This window comes from Acyrthosiphon pisum, chromosome A2 (assembly GCF_005508785.2).
Source record: "Acyrthosiphon pisum isolate AL4f chromosome A2, pea_aphid_22Mar2018_4r6ur, whole genome shotgun sequence".
Classification (NCBI taxonomy): domain Eukaryota; kingdom Metazoa; phylum Arthropoda; class Insecta; order Hemiptera; family Aphididae; genus Acyrthosiphon; species Acyrthosiphon pisum.
In genome coordinates, this window is record NC_042495.1 from 81,127,795 (window position 1) to 81,155,370 (window position 27,576).

At 28.7% G+C, this 27,576-nt stretch overlaps 1 protein-coding gene across 6 annotated transcripts; it reads left to right on the plus strand.

Moving 5' to 3' along the window:
* Positions 1–27,576, plus strand: LOC100162155 (sialin). 6 transcript variants are annotated; one of them, XM_001947103.5, is made up of 10 exons: positions 1–390; positions 21,665–21,766; positions 21,894–22,099; positions 22,352–22,588; positions 23,716–23,800; positions 25,039–25,259; positions 25,341–25,490; positions 25,576–25,708; positions 25,794–26,035; positions 26,126–27,576. In XM_001947103.5, the coding sequence occupies exons 2-10, from the start codon at positions 21,697–21,699 to the stop codon at positions 26,333–26,335; spliced, it is 1,554 nt and encodes a 517-aa protein (XP_001947138.1). In that variant the 5' UTR covers positions 1–390; positions 21,665–21,696; the 3' UTR covers positions 26,336–27,576. The 6 variants fall into 6 exon arrangements, with proteins under 6 accessions (XP_001947138.1, XP_016660866.1, XP_008184220.1 ...); XM_016805377.2 differs by lacking the exon at positions 1–390 and adding an exon at positions 16,710–17,154; XM_008185998.3 differs by lacking the exon at positions 1–390 and adding an exon at positions 16,991–17,399.

Here is a 27,576-nt window from a genome sequence, read left to right on the forward strand (position 1 = left end):
AGCGCGTCCGCGCGGCGTTTTGCGACGTTGGCGGCGGCGCCACCCGCACAATACGGCCTGGCCACACACCGTTGCACCACCACACACAGTGTGCGTTTCGCGTTGCCGCCCGTTACCCCGTAGTCCTCCGACACGACCGCAGCCGGCCGCCCGCAGACATGTCATACGGCGGCAACCGGCGCGGACGGACCGACAGCTGCTGCAGTCTGTGCTGCAGAGGTCTGACGTGAAAACGACCGGCGACTCGCACCGCACCGGAACACGCGGCCACGGCAACGACGACCGCGGAGGCGGCGTCGGCAGCGGCGGTGGCGGTGGCAGTGGCAGCGTCAGTGGCAGTAGCAGTGGCAGTGGCCGAACGGCTACTCCGGCACACGCACACCCGTGCAGGTAATACGCTCTCCTTACTATACGGTAACTAGCTTACACGTGCGGCTGCCTGCCTGCCTGTATCCCCTATAGGCTATATTGTAATAATATTATACACTGGCAGTGGTTGGTATTGACGGGAGGTCAATGTATCATTATTATGATATTTTGTTCATGAAGTGTTCTAGAAACATAAGAAAGTCTTTCGTTATTATTAGTGATAGGTGCTTACAATAATTTACTCGTTAGATGTCAGGTATACACCACCATTGATTAATTAATGCTATTACCTACCTACCTACGACTAAGTCTTGATGATGCATATTATTATAACAAACAATGTGTAATAACATTGTAATAATGAAGTGATATTACGGTCTACCTAAAACCACAATATTATAATCTTAAACACAATATGTATTTGATATTATTATCCACCGACTATATACGCGTATATTATACGAGTTCCCTACATATACGTTTCCCAAACACGTGTCGTGGAAAATACGCCTGTCGTCGGTCCACCCCCGTAAGCCATAACCCTTCGACGACGTGACATAGGTACCGAATTCGGATCGCGCAATTTCGTCTTGTCATCCACCGTTTCTGTTCGGTAATGTATTGTCGTCATGACATATGGTAGGTACATACCCATCCGCACCTAATATAATATAATTAATGCATCGTTGTATTTTACAATATAAATTCAGAATATTACGATGAGCGATGACCTACATCCGCACAAGACCTTTTTTTCGTGTAAAACTATCGAGGAGGACAACCGATGGCATTGCTGATGAGATCTGGTGAGCTTGAGAGGGTGACAAGGAAACAACCCTCTCGAGGGTGAACTGTTTTGCGCAGTTCAATAAAGTAAAGTTATATTGAAATAACACACCGTAATCGTTAAGACGAGAAAATTGTATGCCATAAAAATGTATAATGTACACCTCCTACGCGCTTGAGTGACACAACCATTATCAGCGTGTTATTCACTGTCATATAGTGTCATATTGACTAAGCAATATCATTATTAATTACGCGTTTAGGCATATTGCTCTCAGATCCACTGTTATGGTGTTATGTAAATAATAAATTACCGACCGTTGTGTACTGAACGCATGCTTCACGTGGACTTTAAAGCTTTATATTGTGCTGAAAAGAGCGCGTTATCGCTTTTACAATGTTGTGTTTCTTTCTGAAAACACCTGGTGGACGAAAAAGATAAAGAAGAGGAGGAGGGGTGTACAAAAAAAACCATAAAAAGTTTCTTTCGACTTGCCTTTCAGTCACCTCACTAATAATTCATATTATTATGTATTTATACCGAATGTATTACTGTATTAGACACATATTAATATTATACTTTCTTGCAAGTTACTTAACGTATTTCTCAAGGGTTTTTCTACGAGAATCTTAGTAACGGCGATACACGTTCATGAAAACTATTCTAAGCAGAACTACTTAATATATAGGTTATATAATAACAATATTATATTCTGTTGCCTTATATTCTGCAGTGTATTCGAAATAAACAAGGGACTTTTAAAATCAATTCCTTTCAAGTGTATATATTATATATATATATTTATTGTATACTATATTATATTGTTTACATTCAATATTTAATTTATACAATATTGCTGTATACATTTTTTAGCTTTATTATTAAACCTACCTTTCTCTGAATAATATTTTTAAAGAAAGAACACATCTTTATACATATCTTTTTGTAAGTGTAGATTTAAAACAATATTAATCTACAATACAAATCTATGGAAAAAAAGCCAATTTTTTTTTAGTAATTATAATAAGTTTTGTCATCATATTATTAATTCTATAATATATGTAACAAAAGTATTCTATAGTAATGAATTGATTATACAATGTGTATTTTTGTATCTTTATTTTGTAAAAAACTTCATTCAACTTATTTTCAACTTCAGGAACTTTACTGGTGGGAATATTAATGGTTGGATAGTAATTTTCAATAGTGGCAGGGAAAAAAAATTGAATTAAAACAAGGTTTATAATGTTAGTATAATAGGTATAATATAAGTAGTTTATACTGCAACTTGTACATTTGAAAAATAATCACGCTGCACAAAGTACCTATATACATTAACACAGTGGCGTACATTCAAATTTGCTCTGGGGGGGGGGGGGGGGGGGTCAAAAAAAATAACCAACACTAAAACCTTCTCTTTAAAACTACCCATTTTCCTAACAATCAAACACATTACACGTATAAATATTAATAGGCAAAATAACAAAACAAATACAAAGATTTACATAAGTCATGGCAGTTAAATACTATTTAATATGCACATAGTATGTGCAGAATATTATATATATTATATTATTAATTATTTATAAATTCTAGTATCATTTTTTTATTGGATAGCTCAACCAGCACTTCATCAGGAGTAATTGAATCGTTTTTTTTGATCGAGAGCACAGCTAGACCATTAAGTCTTCCCTATTAAAATTAATTACAACATTAATTCATTTTCCAACGGCAGAATCAGAGGTGGATAGGTAGTATTTATGTCACAGGGAAATATTTGAAGAGGCCCCCAAACTGAAAAAAAATTTGGTCGGTTCGCTCACTTTAAATACTTATTCAATCTAACACCTTTAACTATAGTTATTTATATATAAATAAAATGTTTTGTGTGAAACCGTAATTTTAATTTGGTGTGGGTGTGGGGCTGGGGAAACGGCATATGAGGAAAATGCTTTTTTCGGTTGTAAGGGATTTTTGAAAAATTTCACGTAAGGTCGTACAAATTCCGAACTAAATATCTGCATAGAAGTTTCATATAAATAAGTAGTTTGGGAAATAAGGGGAGGAGATGGAGAAACGTTTCTATAGCCCCCCACACAAATTATTGTATATCTTCAAAAAAAAATGTGTACAAATTCCGTACTAAATATCGGCCAAAAAAAAATTGCGAAAACTCAATATTTTGTTAGGGAAACATACGAGGATATTTCGGTCTTAGATTAACGGTAAAAATTTAAAATACTATGTTAAAGATCCGTAAGCAAATTCTTGACTTGTGGTATTAATATATTATTAAAAATAACAGTAATAATAATTAATATACCCGAGTGGGCCCCCCAACATAAATATAGACGGGGGCCCAACAGGGAAAATCCCTTTTTCCCCATGGGCCTATCCACCTCTGGACAGAATAGAACAGAATGAACGAAAATTTCATAATATTATTTAACGAAAATTTTTAACATGGTCATTTACGATACTGCTATAAAAATAGAATCTATTTCACCGTATATTGTTGTTCACGGGAAATTCAATGATTATAACGTAATCGGTGTTTTCTCCGTTGTCCGATCGAGTCGGTCGAGAAAATGACAATATCAAGATGTATTTATGTCCGCACGCTACTAACTGACTGTGTACGATCAAATGTATATTTTGATTGATATACGGCACCCATAATTTCGTTATGAAATCTTTTTTCGTTGTTGGTAAAGTATGGTGTTATACTCAATAGTCATATTATTATGACGTATGTTTGTGTAGGTATACACGGATGATTATTGATTAATAATAAGAAATTCATCAATAATATCACAATTTTTTTTGGTCCTGGGGGGGGGTTTGATCCCGACCCCCTCCCCCGTATGTACGCCACTGCATTAACATTATACATATTATCTTGGTGTAACTGTGTAAGACATAAATCAATTGATTTCTTTATTTTAAAATAATATGTAGTTTATCCACAAAATACCATGTTACTTTTGTTCAGTTTATGACATCTATTGGTATTTTATTAAGGGAAGTTCACTTAAAACTTTTCTTGGGTCACATAGGCGTAGAATTGAGAGGTCTGAGGAGGCTATAGCCATCCCGGAATTTTGTTTAGCCCCCCCCCCACCGCCATTCCGTAATTTTTTTTAGTTACATTTTTAGAATAAAAGTTATGTACCAAATATATAACAAGCTATAGCCCCCCCTATATAAATTCATCGCCGATGTTTAAAAATAAAAATAATAATAATTGGCAAACCATATGTTATAATTTATAATACATATAGACCTAACCAAGATGAGGTTAAGTTACTAAGTTTTATATATTTGTTTCTTTAATTTGTCTTTAGCACCTACTTTGCATTTTTTCTTGGCTTTTTTTTTTTATTACCTTACAATATATACACATAACTTAATAGATTTCATTAGCATCTAAAATCCAATACAATAATCTAGGATATTGGAAGTAAAGGATAGAATTAGATGGATTATAAAAAAAATTTATTGGTAAAATAAAAAAGTAAAACCGCTCAAAAATTGTTAACCAAAACCAAAAAAACAATCAACCTCACTTTCCGGTCAAATGATGAAGTTTAAACATTGTTAAAATATTGTTAAGAATGTTTATCTCTTTTTCTCTGTGAAAAACATTAACTACGTTGTTCAAGTGCCACGGCCTTAAAGGTTATTTTTTATGTGGAAGAATACATGCATTTAGAAATATGAACTTTTTGTATTGGCTTTCAATACAGTTTTAATTTTTTAGATTTCAATAATTACTGTGATTAAATATAATACTATTAAATAATATTATAAGACTATTTAAAACTAATTAAGGATTTTATTTATTTTTCAGTGTTTTAGAGTAGGTACTTAGGTATTATTTTGATTTTGATACTAATTATGAACTATTATGATGATTATTATTACAATTGGGGTTTCATTATGACGTTTGTATTCTTTTGGTTCAAAGAATCGGTTATTCGGTATTCCCATAAGCACATTTTATTAAAAAAATATTGTGTTCTTATAGATATTAATGTACTAGGTATATAGTTATAAACTTATAAATCATAATCCAACGTTATCTGCATATACGACCATATAAATCATAATATACAGAGGTCAAGGCGTGAGGGATAAGGATCAAGGATGGTTTGGTTTTGTAAAAAGCACCAGCGAGTGATATAGGTATTTAATATATAACTTCCACAATTCTCATTCAGTTATTTTCTCGGAAACTACACATAAAACCACCTCTTTATAAAATATATTATACCCTATACTATACCATCAGTGCTTAATTATTAAAAAAAAACACGCATAATTGTAAAATCGATAGCTCACTCCCTCCGTTCAGAATCTAAAATATATTATATCTAATAACTTATAAGTCACCTATTTATAAGTTATAACATAATAATATGATTTATACTGATTCGTTCATATTATAAAATATAACTATAAAGTAGGTAGGTACTTACACGTGTATTTTCATAAATTTTATCTACCCATTAATTTGTATCAATTTCAATAACGCAAAACTTTTTTCCTGTGTGGGTTCCTGTAATGCTTCAATATGTTAAATACATCTAGGTCAGAGCAATTATAGCAAACTAAGGTGACTATACTTTAACAGCTTTTAATGTTATTGATTTATGGAAATGGTGTATTTGGAAATTATAATATTATTACGTTTGTGTCAAATAGATGACTTATTTTCATAAATATTCATATGATTTTCATTAATATTTGGCGATTCGTATTTACTGGTCGAAATTTTTCAAACTGTATACGACAAAAAAAATTATATAATTAAACACATCATACACATAATTGGCTTTGGAGTTTGGATACATAAACAATTGTTATATATAGGGTTCGTACAAAGTATAAATGTAATTTTATTAGTTTTAAAAAAAAGAGTGCATATGGTTTCATAATAAATATATTATATACTTATAGGCTATATCTATAGGTTAACAATTTACAGACTTACAGTTTAATTACCGGGTCAAATATCTTAATTTTGTCATCAGTGGATGATTGCATAATATAAGTTGGTTTAACAATACAGGCTATTAACTATTTATAGTGATTTTAATTAATCAGAATATGATAAAAGATATATTTTCCATATGCCAAAAGGATATTTCAATTAAACTTCATAAAGGAGTGTTTAACAGCTCATTTTATAACAGACTGTAAAGTGAATTGTAATTAATTATTGTGATTGTATTGATTAGAATCAATATTTTTAAAATACATTTTGAATATCATTGTATCAAGTGGACCACAGTAGTGTAATTTGTTTATGCAGTGGTATGCATAGATATTATAAGTCTTATAGGGTGATGTGCCCGGCCTACTCTGATTTTAAAACCCTTGATTATAGTCATAATTATTATTTTAATTATGTCATAGTTATACATTTTTAGAAACAATTTTATACTGCCAATATCATAAAGTAATACGAGCTATATTGAAATAAAACCAATATTGGAACACCACTTTCGCACTTGGAGTCACCGCATAAAATAATCGAATTTAATACCTAATTTAGTAGGTACTTACCGCAACTACCAAGTATATGTAACGGTATGTATTTATTAAAATGTGTGTTCAATTTTTCATTTAATACGAGGCGAAGTGACATTAAAAATGTTACATGACAAATTCCCGTGGAATTAACCCTATTCTAATAATGATTATATAATCTCTATTAAACATTTTTAACTGCATGATCGTGACAGTGTTTATTATTTATTATTATTGTTTCTATTATTTCTATAAAAAAAACTCTCAAATGTTCAATAAAAAAAGAGGTGGACAAGTGGGTGCCACTCTGCTGTACAGTAGGTTAAAAGGACTCACTGTAATGGATGGTGTTAAATTTGAATTCAATTCATATCAAAACGATCCTGAGCAAAGATGGTCAGTCACCCTATGATATTACCATAAGTATATTTGATGATATTATTGTGAATAAAGTAATTTATTTTTACCTATTTACGTGGAACCTTGTTTTAAATGTTCAATCCTTATCTATAAAAGTTGAACATTTTAAATTTGATACATTTTAGAAAATTTGAACTTTAAATACTTATAAAAAAAATGTGCATACGTATTTTTTAATATTTTTCAACTACTATAAAAACAATATATCAGGTTCCTTGTATTCAATTTTCAAGGTTTTTGACCCAACAAATAAAATTTAATTGACATTTAGCCATTTAGGTATTAAAAAAAAAACTAAAAATACTGGAATCTGAAAATGTCCGTAAATGACTCAAAACATTTTGAAAATTTTATCGTGTATATAAAATGCTAATATAAACATTTAGTGAAGACTTCATGTATATATGAAGTATATATGGTTATTTTTTTTAGAGTTACACCAAAAACCAAAATCGATTTTGTGGAAAACCTATTTTGCATAAAATTTACCGTTTTTCCTTAATTTTTGTTTTGTTTTTCCCTGCGCTTTGGAAACTATTGATAATTTCAAATTTTGACCTCGTGAATGCACCAACTAGATTCACTCTTCCATCGAACAAGATACTGTTGAAAAAAATCTAATCAGTTTACTGTCCCAAATTGTGCAGATGACAGAAACAAAAATTAAAATTAAAAAAAGCCGGTAAGTGGATGTCGCTCTGCTGTACAGTAGGTTAGAAATGGGTCAATGTATAATAGATTGTATTAAACTTGAATTCAATGATGTAATATAATTGTATAAGATAAATATTCTGAGTGGAGATGGTTTGTCAGTCTGCATTTTGTATAGTGTTATTATTAATTATTATAGTTAGTAAGTTGAATTAATATTATCGTTTTTTATTCGTTGCTATGGTGATAAACAAAGCGTTAGAAATTAAAATCACCTTTTAGCGGTTTTCCGTAATTTTTCGGTAGTTTTTCCCGTGGCATTAAAATAACTATTGAGAAAATCGAAAAATGACCTCTCTAAAGTAGGTACCATCTTGATTGAATTTTCTAAAAGATAAGGTATTATGTTGGAATTGAAGTACTCCTTCTGGCTTCTGGTAAAACTTTTTTACATAAGATAAAAAAAAAATAAACACCATTGTAAAACCACTAGCTTCCTCACTCCGCTCAGAGTTTAAACAAATTGGGAAGGGGAGAGCTCATAACTCTAGTGCCCTATAGCATTGTCGTATTATACTATAGTACTATATACTATGTACATTTTATATTTGTATTGAAATTTGAAAAGAATAATTGTCCATATAGTATTTTTTGAGATTTCGAGTAAAGGGTGGACCTTGAATATTGATCTTACAGTAATTGAATTAGACACAAGTAAGAAACAAGAAATAAAAATGTCTTAGTGCAATGCAATTTAATAAACAAAATGATATCATTATTACTAGTAAACATTTTGTATTTACATAACTTTTGCAAAAATGTATCAACAATGCAACTATTTATGATTTATACAGTTAGATAAACAGTGTGATTCATTGCTACTATATTATTCTTATTTGTATATATTCATAAAGTATAATTATATACCAATATACCCAGTATTCAAATATAATATAATGATTTGACATGTGTTCATGAACATGAAGCGTGTCAACCACCAAATAAAGTATGTCACTGAAACAGGAACATCCTCAGTGTTAAAATGTACAATTTAATTTGTGTAGGTGCCATCATTTTTATTTATAAACATACAATTTCTTTCCTGCATATTTTATGTATTTTAGAATATTATTTTTCAACGAAATGGTGTTGATAGTTTTTGTTGTGACGAAATTAAATGTTCTTATAGTTGTGACTTGAAGATAATGATTTCTTGGCCGTTGAAAAATAAAACCGTTTGTTATATAGTTACATTATTTATACTATTTACACTTTAAAGGATATATGGATCGTTGGGTATTAAAAAAAAAATACATAACAGTCTGTAACTAAACAAGTATCAAATCGTCCAGTTCGTTAACAGTGGTTAACCATTGTGCAATATAATCCTTAATCGATTTTAATCACTATGTTTAATGACTTGACATTATTACATATATGTATATGTATAATACAATAGCCAATATAGTATGTCTTTATAAGTTTAAACCCATTATGTGTTAAAAATGTGAAACAGAGAAGCATAGTACGCATATGCATAACACGCACACAATCGCGTTTTTGTCATTTGAATGATTTCTTTAGAATTTGTCTACACGGGGTATATAATATAATGCAACTTGGAAGTCGTTAATATTTTATTTAATGTATTCTAGGATCAAGGATGTCACGGTCAGGAATTTTTGCTGACGTACCTATTTTTAAAAATATAAAAATATGCTGGTGGTGTGAACATTGATAAAAAAAAAAGTAAATACTTACCTATATTATAATCAGCAATAACCATTTTTAGATAAATAAGAAATTTGTAATTTAAATACAATGCACGTTAAGCGCGAATAGTGCACCTGCAGTATAGAAGATTTTACTAGGTACAGCTGTTTAAACACTAAAATTCCTGATAATTACTAATAATTTATTATTTGAAAAATTGGAGAAAAAAAGTATTGATTTTGAACAATAGCTTTGAACACGTAAATATCCGTTTGACGTATTAGGTCACTTTTGCATAATATATAGCTACCTTCCTACCTACTACTTAATAATATAATATTATAAAAATAGCTAATAAGTAATAACTATACAAAATGTATTATAATACCTGTATAGAAATATTAAATTATAAAATAGATAGCTGGTGTATAGATATAAAAAATGCAATATTTTTCTAGAAAATCGAAAAAACTGTATAAAATATAAGGTATCAACTATTTTTGAGAAAACTACAGCAAGGTCTTCTCTAAGTCACTTGCTAAATTAAATGATTTTTTATAATTTATAGAGTGTAAATATACACTACGTTTTAAAAATATAAAAAAATATTTAATAGTTTTATTATGTTGAATAATCACCTTGTATGTACATAAATACATTGAAATTAAAAATATTATTATTTATGTCTAAAATAAATTATTTTACTTATATCGAAATGTACAAAAGACAAATATTTATTTTGAGAACTACCTATAATGTACATCATAACCTCGGTTTTTTTTGCCAATTGCACAACTTGTGTAAAATTTAAACAATTTGGTACTTTTAAACACGTTAACTGCCACACCTACCTATTCAATATTCAATGTATTGACCATCTGGGACCACCTACCTTTGAGTTGCATAGATAGTATATACTGTATGGCTAATAGGTACTCTAGGTTTAGAAGCTAAAAGCTAAACCTAAATTTATTTTATTTAATACAATTTAAACCATTAAAACATTGTGACTTTTATATAATATGACATAAACATTTGTAAGAGTAGAGTACCTAAGAGTACCTAAGAGTACCTGGATATTATTTATTTAATAAACGCTAATATATTTTAATGATATTATTATGATCATAATTATCGGTATTAGATTTTCACTTTTTATTATAAGTTATAATTTAACGTAGCTCGTTAAAAATGTATAAAAGTTAAACGAACGAAATACAAAATATGTTTTTATTATAATAATTGTATGTACTTATTTAGTTTAATTTTATTTAATTTTATAATTACTTAGGCTAAATTTTGCTCTGCACACATCAGAGTGTGCCTACATCATACTTGAATAGTTATAATTTATGAATTAAAATTTTCATATTTACTCAAAATGTAATAATTGATTTTATATATTCAGTTACGGACAATTATTATAATAAATTAAAAATAAATTGAATCAAATCAATTCAATAAGTACTTTATACTGCCCACATCTATCATCCTACGATCATATAGGGAGAAAAATAAATAAATAAATACAAACAATTTATATACTACCTACACAATATAAATATATATATAGAGAGAGATACTAATAAATCAGTAGATCAAAACAATATTATAAAATATATTATACACATGTAGTGGGTATACCTAAATACTTTTTAAATTCTTATATTTTTATTTTTATTAGAGAATATATACAATCAGGAATACAATCTATACACAAGGGCATAATAAAAATATTTGCTACAATATATTTAGAACATGAATAGGGTGAGGGAAGACTCTAGAAACCATCCAATGATCGCACTTCCTTATGCTGATATTTTAATTTAAAATTTGAAATTGAAGTGAAGTTATCTCTTGTATATTGTACGATTATTATTCAATAAATATTTTAAAAAGTAATAAAATATAATTAAATAATAGTTAAATACTAAACACAATGTAAAATTTGTTATAATACAATATAATATAATAATTAGGTATAGCAAAATAATATAGCCCAAATACCTATTGTACATATTTTTTTAATGATCTTCAAACATTAGAATAAAATCCACCATGTATGGCATAGTATTAAAGATTCTGGTTAGTTATTATGACCACCTTCAGTAGCGTATCGAAGATTTTTCACGAGGGGATATAAAGATTTTAATAGACATATTCAGTATATAGGTACATAATATATTCATATTAATTATTATTACATACATGTTGTATTGTGTACAAAATTACGCCACTGGCCACACTATACTTACATCTTTTAGTGAAAGACTTTTACAACTATCTCCATGTCACAATCAACATACATTTTTGCGGTACATTTTGTATTAACATATTCCTTGTATTGACTCATAACTTATTAAGAGCCTAACTAAGAGGCTTATTTTACATACCCTTATAAATACTTTTAATTATAAAACTAATTGACTTTTACCTTTTAAAATTAATTCATTTTTACACGGCATGGCATAAAATGTGCACAGGCCTACAGTATACAGGTATATTATTGAATGTCTTGTATAAATCTATAATAGTAGTATTTAAATATGAGAACGTATTGGAAAATTAAAGATTATTATTCGTACTTTTATTCCCGATACTACCAATGTAGGTACCTGCGCTTAAATGTGTAATACATCTTTTTTCAATAAAACGAACACACTGTACACAGGCATTTATGTAAATTACGATAATACGACATGAATCCGAAGCGGACACGCGGTACACGATCTCCGCTGGAATAAATATATACATACCTACAATCTACATGTTACAGTTAAAGTGTTCGTTCAACGTGCCAGCGTTATTAATTATTTTGTTATGAATCAACTACTAAATATGATAGTTAAAGTGCATAATAATTAATAATATTATAATTTATAATATGAACTGGCGGAATCAACTACTAAAAAAGTTTCGCTCGATAACCGTGATTCTTACATGTAAAAAAGGTCATTTCGGTAGAATCGATACCTTTCTATCCGAAATACACCCAATACCCAATACTATAACTGAATAACAAACCTCTACCCAGTATCACCACCCAAGCAGATCTACCAAAATAGTGACCACCCATTATGTGAAAAATGCCTGATTTTACATTTTGATCTCATAGGTACTCACATAGTCACATGATATAAAATAAATAAAACACAATTTATAATTTTTTTTATATATTTTGATATTGTTAATTTGTTTCGATGTACAGAAACGTTAGACAACATTTCAAAATGTTTTTGTTTTCAAATACTAAGTATTATCCGGGCGTAAGTGTAAAAGAACATATATTACGCAAGTATAATGTTTCATATTTAATTCACCATTAGCAAAATATGTTCACAGTCAGGTCTCCAAATTCATTATATAAGAACTTTTCATTTAATTAGTGAAAACTGCAAAATAAAATAAATATGTTAAATACTTACCTATGGGCTATAAATTTATAGTATAAAATGTTATCCGTTCGAATGTAGGAAGGTAGTAAGAATATTGTTTTATTAACAATACTGCAGATACTACCTACTGGCAGGTAGGTATGTGGTTACTTATAATTAAGTAAATTTATATACCTATTGTTTTTAACAATTTAATAACATTTTCAGACTATCTTCAATAAAAGCATAATACTAGTATATTAAATTGTGTATTATGTATGAATATCGAATTTCTATCATCATATAGTAACATTTTACAATGTTATAGTAGGAAAGTAATTTATTAAAATAAAAAAATTTTAATAGGTATTTAAGTAAAAAATTGTTAGCCAATGGCCCAGATGACGAGGAATATTTTAATAATAATAAAAAAAATGTTTGTATTGTTAAAGTAAAGTATAATTTTTAAATTAGAGTTTGAAATTTAAATATAATACTTATACAGTTATATATAAATCCCTTAATATTATATAATACTTGCTCTGACGCCATGCAATTATTTTTATTAATTTATTAAGTTTTGAAAATTATTATGATGAACATACTTATAAATTATGTATATTGTATAATATAGGTATAATATATTAAAATAGTTATTAAATACGTTATAATTGAACGGTTATTAACCTGTTATTAAATATTATAAATTAATATCGTCATAATATTATGGTACTTTGCCAATCTTTTTATACGCATTATATGTCTCTGTAGTTTTAAGACGACCAGTTTTACGGTTTTTACCTTATATATTGTGTACCTACATATATTTCTTACACTAACATAATATTTTTATGGTTTATATATCGTAATTCATAAGTTTAGGTTTTTTAGATCTTTATTTTTACATTTCTTTAAATATATGGTAATAGTAATAGTAAGATTTAATCTACCCAATTCCCTATTCTAGAAGGTGTCCTGACTTCTTATATACAAGGTTAAGAATAACATTTTACGAGACATTATAAGCGGGTGGTAGACCTCGTAAGAATATATACGTAATAATTCTTTATTCTATAAACTTATTCAATTTCGATTTGCACAACTATGTAATTTATTATATTATTTTAATGTAAGGTACAATAATTAGGTAGGTACCTAGATTCAAGAAAAGAAATATAGTCATAAACTCATATGACCGCGTGATAATGATAAGCCAATAAAAACTATTTGTCTAAATATTGTTTTAAGCTTATTCAATATTATCAAAGTAAGGGTTTAGCCCCCCCCCCAAATCCAAAACGCTATTTGCGCCTATTCGTATCATACCGAGTTAAACACAATATTCAACTTGTAGATTACTAAAATAGTTTTTTACTTACATTTAAAATAATATACGGAACACAATACATTTGGTTCTCCACTGCAGGTCATTAATTATTATGGTACAAACTACAAGTGTACAACGGTAACTAGCTGGACGTTTACATCGGAACACGTACTTTCCTTCTTATGTCCAAAAACCCTCAGTTATACACACAGATTTAAATGTATTATGTATAAATAGGTAATATATTTGTAAGTTGGATTTTCCTATTAATTAATCTTTAAAATATGGTGTACTAAGTATATTATGCTCTCTCCCATTTTTTTTTTTTTTAATAATGAGTTTATTTAAATTCTGATTTTTTTAATTTTTAAATATAAGACCATAATTTTTAAATGAGAACCCCCCATTTTTTCCTGTAAATTATTTTGTGAATATTTTTTTTGTAAATGTTTGATTATATATTATATACCTAATATTTACTTTTTTATTTTATTATCTAGATAAGTTTTATATTATTTATTTATTTGATTTTCAGAATTCAAAATTTCAACTATTAGTTTTTTCAGTCATCACTTATTAAAATGTTTATGCTAAGGTTTGTAGTCCTTAAAAATGGTTTTACTAAAAATATAAAATTATGTAATATTGACTCTAGTGTTTACTATATTTTGACAAATTTTGCAAATTATATAAATGTTGATAGATTAATATTAATTAGTAACTACTAATATTCTCAACTCACCATAGCCCCGTATTTTGCAAACCCAATATCGTGAACCTATTTTTCTTAGTACTTACACAAAGTTAAATAATTCAAATATCAAACTACTCGTTCGAATTTTGATACGTTAAAATATTCAATAACACTATATTTTCCAAATAATTTTTAGTAGAAAAGAGGGTTTTCATTTGAAAAGTATTTGAGTAGTACAAAAAATCCCAAGAAATTGAAAATCCGATCTTCAAGTATATTTAAAAATTCCAAACATCAAGTTTTGAATAACTGCATTATTGAAAAAAAATGAATGCCTGTGGAATTAATTTGTATATCGTCACTATATAGATGACAAATTTGAAATTAAAAACTGTAGTTATGGAACAGCTCGGTTATAATATTTGGTAGTTATGTTCCATTTCATTAGTACCTACCTACTATTAATTTACTTTAATTGTTGCACTCTTATTGTTTTTTGTACCTAGTTTTCCATTTGAAATACACCTATTTACGTGGCACGTGCTATACAAGCTTGATACGAACAAGGAGTAGCTTTTTATTGTAAAAATGTACCAAATAATAATAATAATAAAAAGAAACACACGACCGTTGTCACTGAACATAATTTCCCTCTATATAGAATTTAAAGATGCCGCCATGCCGGTGGCCCGTCATTACTGAAATAAATCAATTCTGCAGATCGATATAACGGTCAAACACCAAAAAACCATTTGGAAAAAGGTCATATTGATTCGTTTATGCGGTCACGCATAATATATTGTATACAATTTATACAATAGATATATATTTACCCAGAACCGAGAAAAGTAGGTGCATAATATTATACAAAGTATCCTTCGAGCAGTTGATACTTGTACCATATCTGCAGCCCACAATCAGTGTTGTTAAGGAACGCGTTCCTAAAGGAACGATTCCTGGAATTGATTCCTTTTTAGAGGAACGAATGAAGGAGTAAATTCCATTATTTTTTAAAGGAATAGGAATGTGATTCAATTCCTTATTTTTAGGAATAGGAACGTAAATATTATAATTCTTTTATTCTTCTCGGAAAAGTGTAAAAAACATTTGGGAAGAAAAATTTTGTATTTTTGTTTACTTATCATGTTATTAATCTATTAAAAAAAATTATAGACAAAGCTACCAATTTTTTATTCACATATGACTGTGTTCTGATTAGTAATAATAACTAATAACTCATGAACCACGAGGAACGAGGAAAAGAATGAGTTCTTTTTTCATAGGAACTAGGAATTGGACGAGTTCTTTTTGACATTAAATGAACGAGGAACTGAATGAATTCCTATTTATACTAAAGGAACGAGGAATTGAACGGATTCTTATATAAAAGAAATTTTAACGACACTGCCCACAATACACCTCTGCGGCTCTGCCCAAACTTTAAAGCTTACACGACTGATTTGTAGAATATATTTACATAAAATAGTTAATATAATATATTCTCTGCTAATTATTGACTTTCACGTAGTTTTCAATAGTAACGCGCAAAAACGACAAATTAAAAAAAAATATATTTCGTATTTCAAAAATGCATTATTCATGATGTCTATATAATATTGAGGTTTGGTTAGGGAAAAAAGTTATCGGTTAGAACAATGGAACTGCACTGTGAATCACTCTGTATAATGTAAATATACAAAGGTACCTCTCTACTCGACGATTTAATTGAATTATTACCAGCGTAGGTATGTGCATGACGTCGTTGTAGCCGTGAGAGGTACCTATATCATAGGTACCTCCTATTTAAAATGTTTAGTAATAATAATAATGATGATAATGATATTATATACAATGATTATTTCATTATGGACCTCGTTGTCGTGCGCATAAGCGCATTAAAGTGAACCCAAGTGTGTCGGTTTTACTTTTTTTTTGAGACTCGTCCGCATACTGGTTTTCTCCCCGCCGCAGCCGCCTCCACCCATCACCGCAGCCGACTGCGCTACGGCCGTATTGTGCATTTGTGCCCTACTACAAAAATACGCCGCCGCAACGTCATGTTCCTCCAATGGATATGGAATTGTATATTATTGTTATTATTTTGAAGTTCAGAATCGGGATTCGGGATTCCGCCGAGTGCCGAGCCAGCCAGCCAGCCGCGTGTTGGTCGCGCCCCGTCCGTCATCCGTCACGCTGCCGTCCGTCCGTGCGCGACGTTCGCCGTCTGTGCCACTAGTGCCAGTCCCGCCGTGTCTGACACACGCGTATCGTGTCCGTCCTACAAAACGTAATTTTACACTCGTACAATTTTTTTTCATTTTTGTAATTTTTTTTATTGAGTGATGTGTGTATTGTAGACAACAGTTTAAATTTAATTTACTTATAGGTACGCGTAGGTAATACTATTATAATATAATATTACTATCTAACACTTTTTTTTTTAATTTCCCATTGATATTCGAAGAGTTTCCCGCGCGTTCTTTCGACCGGTCTGCGCGTCTTTTTTTTAGGTACTTTACACACCCGTTGACGGTAGGTATACGCTTACCCATGTAAATTTGGATATTTTATTAATAGGTACATTAGATATAGGTAATTACTAAATTTTATATACGTACTATAGATATAATAATGATATTATATAATTTTAGGTACGTACATACTATTATGGTATATTATCAATATAATCAATTATTGTTGTTATTTTTGAATCAGATTTCAGACACATGGGTCCTATATTACTCTACATGTAAATATTGCGCATTTATTCTGCAGGTATTCCCGTACTAAACGATACCTATGCCATACTATATTATACGTCATGGTGTACTGATCGTACTGATACGCCTAGGTCGACGGATCGTCGTCATTTCTCGAAATAGACGGGGATCTTGGGCACCTATATCGGCTACATCTATGTATCAATGTATGTTTTGTTTATTTATTTAGCTTCGTTTATAATATTCTAACAGATTTTCAGTTAGTAGTTAGTACCTACCCATGTGTCCGTATCGATATAACTACTATTTTTTAGTTTTTTTATTTCAATAAAAATTATCATTTAACACCTAATTATTTATCATTTTCAGTGCAATTATATGTCATTAAATTATACTCATTATTAATTTCAGTATTTTAGTAGGTACATTTCATTTGATAATATATCATTTTTCTTTAAAAATTTGTTTGTTCTATTAATTTTACCAACACTAAATAAAACAGAAATAATTAGATGATTTTTTGTAGATATATAATTGTATGTATCTATAAAATATCTATCTATATAATATTTATTAATATATAAGTATATAACTACACTCCAAGTAAACATACACATATAACTGTATAATACGTGTGGGTATAATGTACTATATTACTACCTATATAGAATAAATATATTTTGTTACACATATTATATTATTAGATATAATCAATGGTTATGAGTTTATGACATTACGAGTCCTAACCTAACCTAACCGTAAGTTATTAATAATAAAATTAGTTCGTATTATATGAATATAATAAGGTAGGTATCGGTTATAGGTATACACAAGGTTTTATTACTCTTATTTAAATTTCAGTAATACCTTTTCTAAACTTACTTATCTATAATTTATCCATCTACACATTATAAAATATAAATTATGTAAAACCTATACGGCTATTATACCTAGTACTTATACATCCTATATATATTATTTACTAATGTGTATTTATAAAGTATAAAATATATATATTGATAAAGACCTAAACTGTAGATAAGGTATTAAATGAATGACATTATTTTTAATAAACATTAACGAAATACCTAGTGTAAAATGAAGTACCCACCTACTGTTAATGTTTTTTTTTTAATATTTCGTAAAAAAATAGGGTTAGCAATATAAAAAATCACTTATGTCCATTTCGAACACATCATGTAGGTATAATTTTTTTGTTTTGTTCGGATGATAGCCGATAAGTTCATTGTCCAAACATTATTTTAAGAAATATCTGGTGTGTTCGTTTTTTGTAAATTTTTTTCATTAACCAATAATATTAGTATTACCTAGCAAGTAGCAATGCATGCAGTGTACAATGTTAAATGCTTTGTATACAATAATACAACAGGTGTCAATAGTTATATAGACACGCGTTCATATAAGCTGAATTATAATTTTATTATTCATTGTTTAATACCTATATGTAAAATTGTAAATCAAATTGAACGTTTGCCAATAATGTTATTCAAACATTTCAAACTGCGTAATGGACGATATTTTATTAAGATGCTTTGACATTTTATATGTTATACCAAAAGTTTAATATAGGTAACAATTTTACAAGAATAATAAAAAAATATAATTCTGTTTTTAAACTGTAAATGTAAGTAGGTAATCAAGAAAAAATTGTGAATAATAATACTGGTATCGATTATTTTTATTTTAACATTTACGCAAAACAATGACATATAGCCATAGCTGATAAAACATAATAGATATGGCTCTATTACTTAGTAAACCTACCTATGTAATATGACGTGTAATGCGTGCACCAATTGTGTATACGTTCATTAAGTTCATCGTTTAGTTTTCAACATTAGACATATAGGTACATTGTTTACATTTTTTGTTAAAATTATGTTCAATTGTTTGTTCTAATTAGAAGACAAATAACCTTTTAATATATGTTTTTATTTTAAAAATTTCTTAATACATACTCGCAAATGTTATTTAATTTATTTGTTATTCTGTCGTACTTTATTCTACATTGATATGTGCGATCCTACGTACGTCTCGACCTAGGTAGTAAACAATGTATTATCTCACAAAATGGTAAAAAAAGTTACCCTTAATTATATGTATTTAAACTTTACGTAGGCACTACTCGCATTTAATCTCTTACAGTTTTCAAGATTATCAAAAAATATTTAAATTGTGTGGTTTCATGTCTTATGTGCATAAATAAAAGTATATTTAAAAATGAATAATGATAACATTTTTTTCAAAAACTACTAACTGGAAAACTGTAGAAAATCAATAAAAAATAATATATCAATGTGGAACTTATTAAATTGCACACTTAGACTAGAGCTATAGGTACGTACTTCAAAAATATGTCATTGTGCTAAAAAATTCCAAAAGTCGATATTAATACTTATAGTTTTCATTTTTATAGAAGGTTGAAGTAGAAACTTAGAATATAAAGCGTAAAGCATAATGTATAAGTTTTACTAAACATCTTGAGATTAATTCGGTATACAAATGTGATATACCTACTATATACAGTGGTATACTGGTATGAATATTTTATACATGGCTGGTTTTATTCTAAAAATCGTCGGTAAATGTGCGCGTGCTTAATATATTTTCGCACACATTATGTTGCCTGATCATAATCAAAATATTATTTAACCACGACAATACAATTATTATTCTTGTACCTATCGTCAAAAATTCGGAAAATTTAGATGAATACACTAGGTATGTATCTTAAGTACCTACCTATATTATATTTTATTCGATACTCATTATAAAATAGTGTTAAATAGGTACCTAAGTTACACAAATAATTTCTTTAGTTCGTCAGCTAGATTATGCATCAGACATATTATTCAGTATAGGTATAGGTAAGTAGCCGGTCGGTACCTATTGGCTATTATAAAATAACCGATAACTGATAAGTATATCAAAATATAATAAATCACATTTGATTACGTGATCGAACCGCAGTTTTTTCAACTTGCGCGTGGTGAAAAAAAAAATTAAAATAGTTTTGGTGGGATGTTTGCGTTACATTTTGCTTTAGATAACATTATGATGTCCAGAATTCAGTCTATCACTGGGTCGGCTCCGGAGGGGAACCCCTAGGGCCGACCCAAGCTGCAGTATTTCTAAACAATTTTATACTGTTAAAACAAAATTACAGAAAAAAATGATCAACATTTTCTGAAAATTGTGACTTCCCCCCCCCCTTCCCCTAACCATGTCTCTGGAGCCGCCCCTGAGTCCAGACCTATCTACAATAATGTAGACTGTGTCGTCCGCGACGGTTAGAAATAACGCAGCATCGATGTTTTTAAAAATTATTTTTCGGTATTTTCTCGTTTTCGAGTGCAGTTTTGTACAAAATACTAGTAATTGTCAAAATCGTTATATATTTTATATCTATACTTAGGTAGGTATCTTACTAGTTGTTTTATATCGACGATAATTCCATCACGATATTGATTAGTCAAACCCATAATAGAATAAATCCTAAAATAAAAAATTAGGTATCGAAGTATAGAATGAAACAAAAATAACCTATGTTACTTATTACTGTTAATTGCATTTTAAAATAATGGTTCATCCCCATATTATATTAATTGTTTAACATGTTACATGATATTCTACATTATGGCGCGACATAATATTGTACCTATATCAGTGGCGTATTTAGGAATTTCTCATGGGAGGGTCCAGCTAATTTTCCAAACACATTTACAAACTATATTTGCACAGAATATATTAATATTTATTTTTATATATTAGATGTTTAGATATGTATTTATGGGGCCAATTGGGGGGCTGGAGGGTCCGGACCCCATGGACTCCCCCCCGTAAATACACCAGTGTTGAACTTATAGGGATGAATATTGCCATCTTTAGTACTAAGTAGGTAATCTTGGGTTCAGATAACATTTTGTGCGACAAAAAGAGAAAAATGTGTAGCCGTGTAGGTACTTTTTTGATGTATACCTATGTCATGTAATTCTTATTCTATTAAAACAAAACAGTAAGGGCTGAATAATGTTTATGATATTGCTTTGTTTTTAGATAACCTGCGCAGTTGAGCATAAGCAACTATCATGGACGTCCCAGATAATCAAATATTAGGAATGGAGAAAAAACATAAACTATGCTTTAGAAGCATTCAAGGTAATTGTTAAAATGGTGACTAACACTTTGAGTAGATACAAAATACAAATGTACATTCATCACTATTACCACAAACATATTAGTTTTATTTTTTTATAATTTTTTTCTTCAATCTGTATTATTATAGACATGATACCAGCTCGTGCGGTATTATATTTAATGTCATTCAGTGGATTCTTGGTCAGTTTCATGATGCGCACTGATATCAATATTGCCATGGTAGCAATGGCCAAAATGAGATTACGGTCTGAAAACTCATCGAATTTAACCGAACTTTATTGTTACACATCGGTTACAAATGGCACACAATCATTTGAAGATCAAAAACCCATGGTAAAGTATAATAACTATCTAACTTGAGTAACTACCTTTTGCAAACCATAATAATTTGAATTATTAAATTACTTAATTACAAATGAAGCTATTTTCAAATTATTTTATAATTTATAAAGGCATGATTATTGATTTTACTATTTAGTAGAAAGTATTTATATTTTTATGAAACTGATAAAAGCATAATTAAAAACAATTATAAAGAGGTAACAATATTATTTTATTCTTATTTAAATGAATATTTGTTTTCAGGAAGAGGGCGAATTTGATTGGGATTCAACAGTGCAATCTGCAATCCTTGGTTCATTTTATTGGTGTTATATATTATCTCAAGTAGTCGGCGGTGTCTTAACACAACGTTTTGGAACAAAAACGGTTTTTGGATTCTCACAATTAGCAACAGCAATTGCTTCATTACTCATACCTCAGGCAGCTTCATTGCATTTCTCAGCAGTCATAGCATTGCGATCACTTCAAGGAATGGCATCAGTAAGTATAAAAAACAAAAAAAAAAACATATTAAACTTAGGTAATGGGTGTTTGTATACTTTTATTTGATGTTACCTTTATATTTTAAAAAGAATGTATATAATAAATGTAGTATCTAATTTACCTATAGGTGTGTACTTTGTAGCAGTAGTGAAGCGAACCTAAAATACCCTAAAATTGAACCAACATAAGTACTATTCATATTATTATTAGTACTTATTTAGTAATTGTTTTTCACTTTCATGAAATAAACTATTTCCCATAGTTAATGCCCGTCAATTTATCCCACCTTAATTTCCATTAAATATTTTTAAGACAAGCAATTTTTCTTCTTTATAATATTATAGATAAAGGTACAATAAATATTCCCAAAAATAGTATTATATTAAAGAAAAAATAAAACAAGTTTTATCAATATTCAATAAAACTAAAATGACTGATTAGTTAGGAAACTTTTTCCTATATCTCCAACAATAAACTTTAAATTGAAAATTAAAGTCATGAAAAACATTTCATGTTTCAAAAATTTGACATAATATGGAAAGTATAATTTTGAAAAATTGTTAAAAAGAAAACTGGTATTGATAATAAATTACCCATGAAAATATTCCCTGATTATTATGTGAATACTATGAACTAAATCAGAAATTTGTTTAAGACAGTATCTAGATAGTGGGAAACTATACCCAGTTATAAATTTAGAATTTTTTTTTTCTCCAAAATTGATAGCATAATTGACCACAAGAATTCAAAATGTATTATTAAGTTTTGATCCCTATAATTAAAATTGATATTATTTAGTTTTGCGACTGTTTACATAATTAATATTTAATATAGCATATTTACTAAATTTGCATTGTTTATTAGAATGCTGTAATTAATTGCTTTCAACTTTTAAATTTATAATAATATGATAAACTAATGCAACATAATAAACATCACACACCTACTGAATAGCTATTCAAATATTAAATAGATTAGAGAAATGTAAATATTTTATTGTTAATGTAGTAGGTCACAATGTTTAAATTTGTACAATGTACACTTATGTGTGGTACACTGTACTCACTAATCTTGAGGTTATGTCTTGACACAATGTTGATTAAATTTGTTTTCTAATTTTCCAGGGACTTACTTGGCCCGCAATGTATGCACTTGTTGGTATATGGATACCATCCAATGAGAGAACCAGGTTCATGTCATCATTCCAAGGTATGAATTTGATCCGAATCACAAAAGTGCTTTAAATAGTGTAACGGGGTTGGGGAACATGCCATACATGTATAAGAATATGCCAGTTTGAAAAAAAATTAAAGGTCACTTTGAAATGTATTAAACTGGGGGATTTAATTTGTGACCCTTGTAATTAAAAGAAAACCATATACATCGAGAAACTTTCGAACCATAGGAATGTTTAAGACTTCTCTGGCAATGGGCCAATTTGAGTATTGAATTTCGAGATGTTCCTTGTCCATTATTGGCATTACATACCTTCAAATTTTATTTCAACATTTTATATCTCCTATAAAAATAATGTGCAAAAATATATAAATTATATATATTTATATGTATGTATATTCAATATGAATATATATGTATATAATATATACATATTACATATATATTTATTATAAAGAATAGGTAGGTAGGTATTCTGTTAATTATTATCTAAGTATTTTTTATCAATTTGATATGTATATACTATATACCAACCACAATATTAGTTAAAATTTGTACTAATACAACAAATATTTAATACTATATATTGTAAGTAGGTAATAACTTTGGGAGGCATATGTTTAACATTTTTATTTATAGTGAAGGCTATCTACAATAATTCCAGTTACTACACAGGCAGTGATGTAGCTGTTTCTTTCTCAATTTTATTTTACATTTTAAACTAATTTAATGACTTATAAACATAATTTAGGAAAGTATCAAATTACTAAGAAATTAAAATTTTATTATGCACTTAGTACTTGTTATAAACAATACAATTCAATTTAGAATTAATTCAAAATTAAGTAAAGTAAAATTTCATTTTTTTTTTGTTTTTTTTTTTGTATAAATTATTTCAAATGCATAAATAATAATTTATATTACTATGTACCATTAAGAATTACAAACAAATTATAAGGTTAAATTGTATTTCCAATGTGAACTTAGATTTTTTTTTCACTTTATTTAAAATTATTTAATCGTTTAAATACTAAGACAAAGTTCTAAATTCTAATTCAATATTCAATATTAATTAAGTACCTAAATATATGTATAGTTAGTTTTTAAGTAAAATAGTAAAAAAAAAAAAGATGAAGGTATGAGTTTGGTGGTGATGTGCAGATGGGAGGTCGCAACGGGTAAACAAGTATATTTATCTATCTGTCTATTTGTGATATATGTGTAACTGGCGTCTAGGTTAGGTGGTAATTGAGCTGTTGCCTGGGTGACAGGGTTTAGTTTCGGGATTGGACTGACGTACATGGTATGCGGCTTCATTATTGGCAACTATGGATGGCGAGTGGTGTTTTACATGAACGGTTCATTGGGTGTCGCATGGTGCTTGCTATGGTGGTTACTAGCTTTTGATCTACCTCACAAACATCCAAGAATAACTAGACGTGAACTGAATTATATCAATGCCAACATCGGAGAAAATATCATAAACACAAAAGTACCTATTAAGAATATTATTACAAAACTTGTTTTTTCATATATATATAATTTATTCTAAAATCATAATTTTTTTTAATAGGATTTAAAAGTCCCATGGTGTTCTATTATGACTTCCATTCCAGCATGGTCTATTGGTATAACAACATTTGGTCGGATATGGGTCCATTATACATTCATAATATACGGTCCATCTTACATGAAGACAATATTAGGATTCAGTATACAAAAGGTTTGTTTGTTTCATATTTATTTTACACACTGGATATTAAAATTAAGATAACATCTATTATTAAAAACAATATTTAAACTTATAGAATGGATTTATGAATGGAGCTCCATTTTTGTGCAGTTACCTTTCTTCTGTTGTATTCTGTTATGCAGCTGACTTCATTATAGCTCGTAATCTTATGAGCTTGACTAATGTCCGTAAAATGTTTACAGCTATATGTGAGTAATTGGTGTTAATTTCTCTAACAACTAACTGTATATAGTTAAATAATAATATGAACATATTTTAATATTTTTTTTTTAGCTCAAGTCATTCCTGGCCTATTAGTATTAACCATAGGTTATTTGGGTTGTCAGATCACATTGATTTTGGTAATTTGGTTCGTAGCAGTTACACTAATAACTGCTTCATATGCTGGAGCAATGGCAAATGTAGTTGATATTGCGCCAAACTTTGCCGGACATATATTAGCATTTGCACAAACTATACATATGTCTGCAAGTTTTTTGTCTCCCCTTGCTGCAGCCATTATGCTCCAAGACAATGTAAGAAATATTAATATAGTTTTATTTCTCTTAATATTTTTTTTGTATATTTTGATGAATATTATTATTTATTAACCATTATCCATTTAGCCGACTTTGGAGAGATGGCGTAGAATATTTGCTGTGACTGCTTGTGTAGCGTGTGGAACTTATGTAATGTATCAGTTTGGTGGAACGGCAAAAGAACAAGTCTGGAACAATCCAAATCGCAAAAACAATTCAGGTTCTGTTCGTGTTTCACCTGAAAATAATCAGCTTATTGTCAATAATAAAACTGATCCAGAAAGAGGAGATGGATAGAAGTTGAAATGAAAATATTCAAGAAAATAACAATGGCGTACTTAGGTCCCCCGCATATAGGGGCTAAATCAAATTATTTTTACGAACGTTAATTGTGATATATAATATAATATTATACAACAAAAGAGATAATTAGCGCCGATTATAAAATCGGATCTTCAATAAATCTCATCATTCCAAATAAGACAGTGTTCTAAACTTAATATTATATTTTATTATAATTTAAAACAAATTTTAATGTTTGTAATCATAGAATTTTTAAGTGTGTGACCTTGTGTCCTCTAATACGAATTAAGTAGAGTAGATATATCAATCAATTACTATGTATATTTATATAGGTGTTTTATTTATTAGAATTAAGTTGTAGTGAAAATGTGTCAACGTTTTCAAAAAAAAAAAAAGGAAAAACAAAAAATGAACAAGTGATTGGACAGTAATAAGTTGTTACACCTATTTATTAGTATAATTTTTTCCATCAAGTATAAAAAGCCATTTTAAAATTTACTACCTGGTTATTTCTATATATCTTGTGCTCATATTTTTAGTTAAAATGTTATTTATTACTAGAATTATAGATCAACAATGTGCCTTACCATATTCATTTTAGAAAGTTTATTTAATTCAATGGTATTTTCCAATTTTAAGTTACATTATTTTATTGCATATTTCCATTTAAAAAAAAAAATATTTCTCTTTACTAGTATAATACTAGATGAACATGTATGTAATGAACAGTTCTAAACATAATTATGCAATTGACTAATTCTTTTTTCAATTTTTCAATTAACCTTTAAACATTTGTATTAAAACAAATCTACCTCCACTATCTAAATATAATGTATTTATTTTTTAGAATTTATATATGTGTCTAGACATTGTATTTAATGAGTTTTTAAACTGGGCAAATGTAGTAGATTATAATATATAGCCTAGATTAGAGTTATATTATGCTTGTTTCAGATTTTTTATTTTTATAAAATATTTATAGACGAGTTTTAATAAAATGTAATAATAATAATTAGGTAAATTATTAAAAAAAAAAAATGAGATTTATAATATACATCAAACTTATCATTTTTAAAAGTTAGCAATAAAAAAAAAAAACCATTTTTGATAAAAAAAATCTCAGATCGATTTTGTTATTGGTGAAAATTGAACTGAAATTCATCTGGGTATTTTTTATTTATATAACACTAAATGCTGCTTAAAAAATATAATAAAGTTTTATATTATTTATTTAA